The following is a 10964-nucleotide window of genomic DNA, read 5'->3' as shown; positions in this document are numbered from 1 at the left end:
CTTTCTTTTCCTTCCTTCCTTCCTTTCCTCCTTCCTTTCTTCCTTTCTTATTTTTCTGTCATGAATGATAGAGAGGAGAGAATATAATATTCTTGGATTTCTGGATTCTATCTCTGGAATTTGATGCTGTTTCATAGAAACAGTGCAGTTTGATGTAGCATTCTAGACTTGCTTCTAGATATTTCTCTCTCTCTGAGTTTTGGACTCTATTGGGTACCCCGTTTGGTTATTTAATATATTTCCATGTCTCCATAAGTTTGGGAAAGGGAATCTCAAGGAAGTTGTGCAGTGAGTCTGTCAGGTTTGTCTGGTCCTCCTGACATGGCTGGAGCTAGGTGAGGACAGATGTTAGGTTCAAAGGGGCTTCAGCAAACTCCTTTGCATCCTTGGTGTGAACAGGTCTCTTCATCTTCCAGGCAGGCTCTCAAAGGAGCTGCTGTGCCTGTTGGTTTTTGTCAACTTGACACAAATCGAGACATATCTGAGAGAAGGAATCTTGAGAAAATGCTTGTATAAGATTGGCTTGTAGGCAAGTCCACTGGACCTTTTCTCGATTAGTGATTGATGTGGGAGGGCCTCACCCACTGTGAGCAGGAGGTCCTGACTGGTGTGAGAAAATAGGAGGAGCGAGCCGTGAGGAGCGAGCCAGTAAGCAGCAGGCCCCCATGGCTTCCATCCCCGTTCTTGACTTGTTGACTTGTGTTCCTGTCCTGGCTTCCCTGGATGATGATGTAATAAACCTTTTCCGAGTTGCTTTTGGTCATGATATGTTATCATAGCAACAGCCATCCTAACTAAGACAGCTGGCGTATTAAAGAGCGAGATTGGGTTGCTGGGGCCAGGGTATAGATTTCTTGGATGATGGAGACAGGAGGGCAGGAAGAAACCAAGAGGGCTGAGAAGACACTGAGGATGCGTTTCAGTTTCCCAGTCAGGCTGTGCTCAGAAGGGATGGAGGACATGGGGAAGGCAGGGCATACCTGCATAGGATTGTGTGTATATAATTAAGGCATTATGTTTGCAGACTCTACTACTCCATGGCCAGGTAGGCATCTGTCCACACACAGGTCTTGGTTGGGATTTCTGCATCAAGCAGCCACCCAGTGCTCTTCCCATTAGTTGCCGACTGGTTAACCATCGGGGGCTGGCTCCTGTTGATAGAAGTTGAGGGATCGTTAGTGTCGAATGGGCAGATTCTGATTTCTTTACACACACTAACTCATTTACTCTATAATCATCGCAGAAGAGGAGATGGAGCTGCAGATGTGTAGAGACGATCAAGCCTAACCCAGCTAGCAAATAGCTAGCGAACTCTACCCCCAAATCCATAACCACAGCTGTTCTAGAAATAATAAGATATATAGACATGGACATATTTGTGTGATCTATCTCTTAATTTAATAATGCTTTAGAATACACCCAACATTTGTATTTCTCATCTCCTCTTCCTCCTCTTATTCCTTGCCACCTCCCCTTCCTCTTCCTCCTTCTCTTTTGATACATGGTTTCCTGTAGCAGGGGCTGGTTTTGAACTCCAGATCCTTCTGCCTCCCTGATCTGAGGGCTGAGTCTGCAGCATGATCCCCTGAAGGTTGAGTACAAAGCTTCATGTATGCTAGGCAAGAATTCTACCAATTGAGCTGCCTGATATGAGTGCTGGGACCCCAGCTCTGATCCTCCATAAGAGCAGAAAGTGTCCTCAACCACTGTCCCAGTTCTCCAGCCCTCGATTTTTTCTCTTTCCATTTCCCTTCACAGTGCATAGGTAACATAGTATCAGTATAACAAGGTCTGAAGGAAGCACTTCTTGTAATCGAACTGCCAAAGGAGCTGGCCTTGTTCTCCAATGCTGTGTTAAAGCGTTAATCTGTTAAAATGGTTAAATGTATTTGGGGGATACTTTCTTCTGCTCTGCAGGCTGCTTGTTACCTCTCTGATCTGGTCCCTCCCTCCCTCCCTCCCTCCCTCCCTCCCTCCCTCCCTCCCTCCCTCCCTCTCTCAAGCAAACTGTAACATATATCAGCATCTATGAGGGGATTTGGGCCATTACTCCTTATAGAAATGTTCCCTCAGAGGCTCGAGGTGGGGCTCAGTGGTGTAGCCTGTGCTTAGCTTGCAGGAGGCCTGGTTTCCATCCCAAGCAGCATCAGAAAGACAAAACAAGAATTGTGCCTGCGTAAGCAGGTCCTTGGGCGTCCCATACCCGCTTCTATGCTCTCTCCAGCTACCCAGGAACTCTTTGTTTCTTCCTCTCTGCAGAGCAATTGCTATGTATAGCGATTGCTCTTTTCCATCTGAAATGTTGTGAACATCCTTTGTCTGCTGTCATTGTCTATTTTAAGATTTATACTTTTAGGAGTTGGGGAGAGGGGTTACCTGGGGCTCACTGGCCAGCCTAGTCTACTTGCTCAGATTCAAGGTAGTGAGGGATGCTGTGTCTAAAACAAAGCAAAATAAAACAAAACATGCAGACAAGGCCTGAGGAATAATACTGAGGTTGTCCTCTAGTGTTCACATATAGGTGCACATGCGTGTGCACACATGTGCGCACACATATACATACATGTGCATCCACACGCATCTACATGCACCCCCTCACACACAAATACAGAAAGATTTTTATCTTTCCAATTCTTCATTTTATTTTATTGAAGTGTAAGGAGATTGGAAGTGTTTGAAACCCTCAGGGTTTATCCAGAAATCTTTCTTTTGCTTTTAAAAATAATCTTTTTGAATTCTTTTTTTTTTTTTTTTTTGGTTTTTCGAGACAGGGTTTCTCTTTATAGCCCTGGCTGTCCTGGAACTCACTTGGTAGACCAGGCTGGCCTCGAACTCAGAAATCCGCCTGCCTCTGCCTCCCAAGTGCTGGGATTAAAGGCGTGTGCCACCACTGCCCGGCGAATTCTTAAAACTCTATCTTCTTTCTTGCTTCCAAATTTCTTTCACTTAAAGTCCAGGACTCTTCTGTGATTGCTTGATTTTTTTTTTAAATTACGTTTTAAAAATAAAAAGAAAAACATAACAAACTCAAATTTTTTGCAATGAGTTTTTATACCTATCATCAAGCAGCTGTTCATTGTCTTTGTCTAGAGAACGCTGTAGAAGGGTTTCTTTCTTTGTTTGTTTCTTTCTTTCTGAGGAAACTACACATAGGTTTTGCTTTGAAGTTTTATTTCATTATTCCATGATGGTCAGATGATACACCTCTAAAATTTTTATTTAATGTTTTTTGCATTATTTTGTGGTCATGAGGTACTTATAGATATCCCATGGTTAATTTGGTATCAGTAACCATCAGTGATTGCATTTGTTTCTGTGTTTTTTGTTTTTTGTTTTTTTTTTTGGTTTTTCGAGACAGGGTTTCTCTGTGTAGCCCGGGCTGTCCTGGAACTCACTCTGTAGACCAGGCTGGCCTCGAACTCAGAAATCCTCCTGCCTCTGCCTCCCAAGTGCTGGGATTAAAGGCGTGCGCCACCACCGCCCGGCCCATTTGTTTCTGTGTTATCTTTGGTTTTATTTGTATTTATATTTTGGCATTTGTTTGATATAATCTCATGTAGCCCAGGCTGGCCTCAAATATGTTGTCTTTTGTTAGTAAAATGAAAAACAAAAGCCAGAAACACAATTAAGAGTATTTAGGAGTCTCCCAGTTTCTGTAGGTCTCATGCCTGGAGCAGCCTGAAGGCCGGGCTGTATATTATTTGGCTTCGGATGAGGCCAAGGCTAGGATGAAATTCTATGCTGGAACATTCTCTTCATGAGAGTACTCCTGAAATTACAGAGACACTGGCACGAAACCCAATATTCTACATAGCCTTGAGTAGAAATTCTTGTTTGGTCTTAGATTACACATCCCCATTTTGGTAAATTTAGGTATTTCAAGAGTTTTAGTCTCAAATGTTTCTGTTGTTTATCTAATTAATAGGGTTTGGCCGTCCTGTTGGGACTCAGAGCTTATCTCCCTGACTTCTTAAACACACTTTTTCCATAAAGGGAAAGAGAGTAGTTGGCAGATGTGTTCCTCTTTTCTGCATTTGCTTTTACAGCTGTAGCAAGTCACATTTTGGATTTATTTTCTGTGGGTGTTTTGCCTGCATGTATGTGCTCATGGAGGCCAGGAGAGTACAAGAGGACACTGGATCCCTCAAGACTGGAGTTACAGATGGTTGTGAGCCACCATATGGAGTGGTTCAGGAATCAAACATGGGTCCTATGGAAAAGTAGCCAGTGCTCTTAACCCCTGAGCCAGCTCTCCAGCCCCCATTTTAGACCTCCTATTCCAGCCCCCAAAAATATGTCGAACATCTATACTGTGCTGTGAAAACATACTGAACAAATGTCATAACCCTCATCCTTATGTGGTTCATTTGTAGTCTCAAAATGGGATTAAACATAGGTTAGCATGATCGTTATGGGAGTGTAGATGCTTTATGGGAGATTCAAAGATGCATCCACCTTTCCTTGGGAGTGGGGAAGAGTTCAGAGAGAATGAGTCATGCTGGCCAACTCTTGAAAATAAGAGTGGGTACCAGACTGGTAGAGAAGCAGGCATAGACATTCCAGGTGAACATGGCGAGGACAATGATAGCAGCTCGTCTGTTAGGAAAGCGTCCTTGTCCCTTTGCCTGGATGGCACCATGCAGTTAGAGTTTGGGAATATGAGGCTGAAGGAACTCAGAAGAAGACAAACACTGAAGAGTGTTGACTCACAGAGGAGTCTGCAATTATATTTTGTGGCCAGTGAATCATTATTGAAAGTCGTATGGATGAGATCTGAACCTGACCTGGTTTATTTTGGAATTGAAGTTTTGGTTCTCTGTGATGCACGCACGTTGACTAAACATACCTCGCCTTTAACTTCCTGTTTCTGAAATGTATGATCTCTGACTCAGATTTAGATGTCTGTGCCACTTGCCATGAACATGCCACATGCCAGCAAAAGGAAGGGAAGTGGATCTGCATTTGCAACTATGGGTTTTGGGGCAACGGGAGGACACGGTGTGTTGGTAAGTTTAACTGGTGGGTTAAGCTGAAAATTTGAATAAAAACCAATGGTTTTCCAGTTTTAGAGTCGGCGTTCAATGTAGGGCAAACATTGTTATTTTGTTCACATGTTTTTCTTAGTGGATTTTTGCCAATTACAACAAAATCTCAGTTTTATTGTTTAGGTACATCCTTTTTGCTGGTGTTTCTAAGGAAGGCCCTCTCATATTAGATGTCGTTGACCTGAACTCTCTGGAAACTCTTTGACCTATGCAGATTGGAAGTCTGTTTTATGTCCTGAGTTTAACTTAACAACAAAAGCAAATATTACATTTCTTAATTTCTTTGGGATGACTTCAAGGAGTACTTTAAGATAACTTGAAGGTTGTTTAGACTAGATGCAGCTAAGTTATTTGTTTATTTTTCCTCATGATGTCTATTCGGGAACAACCAGATAACATTGACAGTCAAGCACAATTCAGAGAGAACGTCACAACAATTTAGCTGTACTAAATTTAACAATAACTTCTCGGTTTTCTCCTCCTTGCTATGTGCTGTAAAAGTTTTACCTTGTATCTACCCTTGTTATCATGCCTTCATGCTGATTTTCGAGTGTGAGTATGTATGTGTTGCATGTGTCTTATGTACACAGATGTGTGGGGGTGGAGGGGCATGTGTAGAGACCAGAGGAAGATGTTGGATATTCTTTCTCACTATCTACATGGATACAGGGTCTCCCATTGAACCCAGAGACAGGCTGTCAGCCAAGAAACCACAGTGGTCCTCCATGGCCACGCCTGGCTCTGCTCTTTTCTTTATTTTTAAGTTCTTTCCTTCTTCCCTTCCTTTCTTCCTACCTTCTTTCCTCTCTCCCTCTCTCCCTCCCTCCTTTTTTCCTTCCTTCCCTCCCTTCCTCCCTCCTTCCCCCTTCCTTCCTTCCTTCCTTCCTTCCTTCCTTCCTTCCTCTCTCTCTCTCTCTCTCTCTCTCTCTCTCTCTCTCTCTCTCTCTTTCTTTCTTTCTTTCTTTCTTTCTTTCTTTCTTTCTTTCTTTCTTTCTTTTTTGAGACAGGGTTTTCCTAGATAGCCCTGACTGTCCTGGAACTTACTATGTAGAGCAGGTTTGGCCGCAGACTCAGAGACCCACTTGTCTCTGCCTCCAGGGTTCGAGGACTAAAGGTATGCACCACCAGGCCTGGTCATGTCTGGCTTTTTATATGGCTGCTGGCAGGGGCTTTGAACTTAGGGGCCCATGCTTGTATACAGCAAATGCTTTTACCTGCAGAGGCATCCCTCTAGCCGTTTGTCCTGGTGGACATTTTCTCATTTTTAGTACTTAAAGAAAAATAACAATTCAATCCTGCATTCAGAGTCACACTCCAATGGTTAGGCGAGTCACATTCCATTGCACAAATAAAAGCTGTCCCTGTGACCCACCATTGTCCAGTCTGCATGTTGGACTTGGATGTGCTTGGACCAGCCCCACTCTCGAGGGCTGTCCTTCTTAGAAGTGTGGTTGCTCTGCAGTTGGAGTCTCTCCTACCCTTTCCCCAACAGTACCTGATCCTTTGTTAGCAACTAAAGTTGGAATTGAGGAGCTGGACAGGTGTCCTCTAAGGCAATGGCTCTCAACCTGTGGGTTGTGACCCCTTTGGAGATTGACTGACCCTTTCACAGGGGTCACCTAAGACCATTGAAAAAACATAGCTATTTATATTATGATTCATAAGAGTAGAAAAATGACAGTTATGAAGTAGCAATGAAAATAATTTTATAGTTGGGTGTCACCACATGAGGAAGTGTGTTAAAGGGTCACAGTGCTATGAAGGCTGAGGACCGCTGCTCTGAGGAATTCCTCCTCTCCTGGATGGTGACTGTGCTCTCAACTGCATCTCGTAGGAAAGGAGAGGACTTCAGAACATTTGTGTAATTGTTCCCACTGGTCACTGCCTATTCTAGCACTTGGACTGCTGTGTGCATGATGCAGGTTACTAGTGAGGTTACAGACGTGCCAAAGGCACCTTAATACGGCCAAATGACTTAATTTTAGAACTTTATATGAACATAAATATCCCAACTGAAACCTTCAGGGAGACATTAAAGGTCTCCAAATGACACCAAATATACCTGTTGTGTGTTTGGTGTGTGTGTGTGGGGGGGGTTGTGGTTGTCCTAGTTAGGTTTTGTTTCTGAAAGGTTTATTTTATTTATATGAGTGCACTGTTGGTGTCTTTGGACACACCAGAAAAGAGCAGTCAGTGCTTTTAACCTCTGAACCATCTCTCTAGCCCTTGTTTCTTGTTTTTTTTTTTGTTTGTTTTTTTGGTTCTTTTGTTTTGTTTTGTTTTGTGGGTTTTTTGTTTGTTTGTTTTTTGTTTTGTGGTTTTTTTTGTTTTTGTTTGTTTGTTTGGTTGGTTTGGTTTTTTTTTTGTCGTTTTTTTTTGAGACACAGTTTCTCTGTGTAGCCCTGGCTGACCTATAACTCACTATGTAGACCAGGCTGGGCTTGACTTCATGAAGATCTGCTTGCCTCTGCCTTCTGAGTGCTGGCGTTAGAGGCATGCAGGCCTTAAAAACATGTGTGACTATGACCCACAATCGGTATATTTTATGGCTGCTTTAAGGCCCACAAGCAGGAATGAGATGTAAAGAAAAGGTTTTCTGACCCCAGCTATGCGAGAGATGGAGGTTTTAACTTCATTGTCTTTTTTTTTTTTTTTTTTTTCTGGTTTTTCAAGACAGGGTTTCTCTGTGTAGCCCTGGCTGTCCTCAAACTCAGAAATCCACCTGCCTTTTGTCTCCCAAGTGCTGGGATTAAAGGCGTGCGCCACCACTGCCCGGCAACTTCATTGTCTTTAATTAATGGCACTCAAGGCTGACTTCAGCCGTCCGTGTTCTAGATGCTCTACATTGGAAAGTGTGCCCACCATTGTTCACACAGGTCACTGACAGTGTGAGCATCTCCTGCCCCTGTGTGAACCCTGTGCTGAGGCGTCACTGCTAATTCCTTTGTGTTTCCTGGAAGCTGACAATTCTAATTTTCCAGTTAAATAATTGGACATGAAATTCATCTCAAGGTTAGGAGAGATGGTTCAGTGGCTGAGAGCATGTGGTGCTCTTGCAGACGACTTGAGTTTGGTTTCCGGCAGCTTTATCAGATGACTCAAAACCACTTGTAATTTTAGTTCCAGGGGATCCGATGCCTCTGGCCTCCCAAGGGCACCTTCACTTATTGACATAAAGCTAACCAACACATCTATTAACATTAATTCTCTAATACTGGAAAGACCAAGACAATGGCGGAATTGGAAAATGGGATTATTCTAGGCTTGTTTCCCCTGGCTTATAAAATTTATAGCAGATTAATTTATATGCCTGTATAATAGTGTTTGTTCATGTGCATACATGTCCTTGTGTGTATTCATGTGGGTGTGTGCATGTGGTGATCAGAGCACAGCCTCTTGGGATGGTTCCTCACCTTCTACCTTCATTAAAACGGTGTTCTTTGTTGCTTGTCACTGTGTACTCCAGTATGCTGGCTGTCAAGCTTCTGGGAACTCTCCTGCGTCCATCTCCCATCTCTTCATAGGAGCACTGGGTTGCAGATGCAAGCCACTATGTCTGGATTTATGTAGGTTGTGGGAATTTGGAATCATCTTACCCACCAAGACATCTCTCCGGTCTCTACATTTTTAAATTTTATTTTTACATTTTTTTTTCTTTTTTAAAAAAGTTTTATTTATTTTATGTATGTGAGTACATTGTGGTTTTCCTTGGACACACCAGAGGAGGGCATCAGATCCTATTACAGATGGTTGTGAGCCACCATGTGGTTGCTTGGAATTGAACTCAGGACCTCTGGAAGAAGAGCCAGTGCTCTTAACTTCTGAGCCATCTCTCCAGCCCACTTTTTTTTTTTTAAATCTGCGTGTGTGCACATATGTGTGTCAGAGTATCACACTTGGAGGTCAGAGGAAAACTCTGGGGAGTTGATCCTCCGCCCCTTTAAATCCCAAGGATAGAACTGACGTTACCAAGCCTCTGGCAAGCCCCTGATTTTGTGAGCCACCTAGCTGACCCACCAATATTTTATTTTAAAAGTGCTATTACTCTCATGGGACTGAACACAGAGCCTTGTGGATACCAGATATGGCGACTTCCCACAGACTTCCAGCTCCAACTCTGATTTTTTTCTTAAATGTGAAAGAAATTGAAAAATAACCTACTGCCAACCATCAAGTAAGATGGACTCTGAGAATAGTAGGTTGTGCTTCTCCTGTGGCTTCGTATATACCAGGTATGTAATTATGAGTCCGATTTCTTCTAGCCTGGAAAGCGTAATGGAAGGAAAAGAGGCTGGAGAAGCAATTACATCAGTAAACTCTTGCCACAGAGTAGAGGTCTCTAGTCTATAGTGAGGGAGGACTCTGGGTAAGAACACACGGTGTGGATGGAAAGCCTCTGTGTGAGTTGTCCATGTATCCATCTGCAGACAAAGACGAGTGCCAGTTTGGAGCCACCGTGATCTGTGGGAACCACACATCCTGCCACAACACGCCTGGAGGATTCTACTGCATTTGCCACGCAGGCTTTCGAGCCACAAACAACAACAGGACGTTCATCCCCAATGACGGCACTTTCTGTGCAGGTACAAAGGGGGCTGCAATGATGGCCACTTGGTGACGGTACACCAGTGGATGGGTAGAGGGTGGGTGGAATCATGGTGGAGAGCCTTGAGCTTGGACATAGACTGAGTACTATCAGTCAATATCAGAGAATTAATGATGGTGGTATGAGTTGGCCAGCCTTATGTCAGCTTGATATAAGTTAGTCATTTGAGAAGAGGGACCCTCAACTGAGAAAAAAAAAATGTCTCCATAAGATTGGTCTAGAGGCAAACTTGTCAGGCATTTTCCTTTTTTTTTTTTTTGTTTTTTGTTTTTTGTTTTTTTTTCGAGACAGGGTTTCTCTGTGTAGCCCTGGCTGTCCTGGAACTCACTCGGTAGACCAGGCTGGCCTCGAACTCAGAAATCCGCCTGCCTCTGCCTCCCAAGTGCTGGGATTAAAGGCGTGCACCACCACCGCCCGGCAGGCATTTTCCTAATTAATGATTGATGTGGGAGGGCCCAGCACACTGTGGGCGGGGCCACCCCTGGACAGGTGGTCCTGGATAGTATAAGAAAGCAGGCTGAGCAAACCATGAAGAACAAGCCAGTAAGCAGCACTCTTCCATGGCTTCTGCTCCAGGTTCCTGCCCTGACTTCTCTCAGTGACAGAGCGTGACCTGTGAGTTGTAAGATAAAAACAAACCTTTTCCTTTCCGTGTTGTTTGTATCACAGCAACAGAAACTCTAAGATGCATTGTTAGAGGGGATGTTACTGCGGTCCATAGCATGTTATTATTTTGAGACATGCATGCTGAGTTGTATGGGGCACTATTATGAAGTATTTTGTGTTATTATTTCTGTGAAATAAATGACAAAATGTGAACAGTGATTGAATAGTTTATGATATTGGAGGGTGGACACATGGTGATTCATTGCACTGTTTTTCTAGTTTTATGTGTTTAAACATTTAAAATGTTATGTGTTTTTATGAGTATGTGTGTTTGTGTGTGATTATACGCTGTGTGTGTATATGGTGTGTGTGCGTGTGTGTGTGTGTGTGTGTGAGAGAGAGAGAGACAGAGAGAGAGAGAGAGAGAGAAAGAGAGAGAGAGAGAGAGAGAGAGAGAGAGAGAGAGAGAAGAGAGAGAAGTTCTGTTTGCCACAGTGTGTGTGGTGTCAGAGAACAACTTTCAGGAGTTCTGTTCCTTCACTGCAGGTCCTGGGTGTTAGCATTTCCTCTAGGTTCCGCCCAACAGTTACCTAGCAACAGTCAGGTATGAGCCTGGCTTGATATAAAAGGACTGTTTGGCTTCTTCCTCCCTCTCCCTCCTCCCTCCTTCCTATTCTCCTTCCTCTCCTCTCTCCCTCTCCCTCCTT

The 10964-nt window shown here is 43.6% G+C and overlaps 1 protein-coding gene across 1 annotated transcript in view; it reads left to right on the top strand.

The window, feature by feature from the left end:
- The window catches only part of Susd1 (sushi domain containing 1), a 116442-nt gene that overhangs the window by 4837 nt on the left and 100641 nt on the right, over positions 1-10964 (top strand). The window contains exons 2-3 of the mRNA XM_028780018.1: positions 4893-5006; positions 9473-9628. Of these exons, the coding sequence (XP_028635851.1) occupies positions 4893-5006; positions 9473-9628 (270 nt within the window). The remainder of the gene's footprint in view (positions 1-4892; positions 5007-9472; positions 9629-10964) is intronic.

Source organism: Grammomys surdaster, unplaced genomic scaffold, assembly GCF_004785775.1.
Source record: "Grammomys surdaster isolate TR1022 unplaced genomic scaffold, NIH_TR_1.0 363, whole genome shotgun sequence".
Taxonomy (NCBI): Eukaryota; Metazoa; Chordata; class Mammalia; order Rodentia; family Muridae; genus Grammomys; species Grammomys surdaster.
This window is presented reverse-complemented; position numbering and strand designations above follow the sequence as displayed.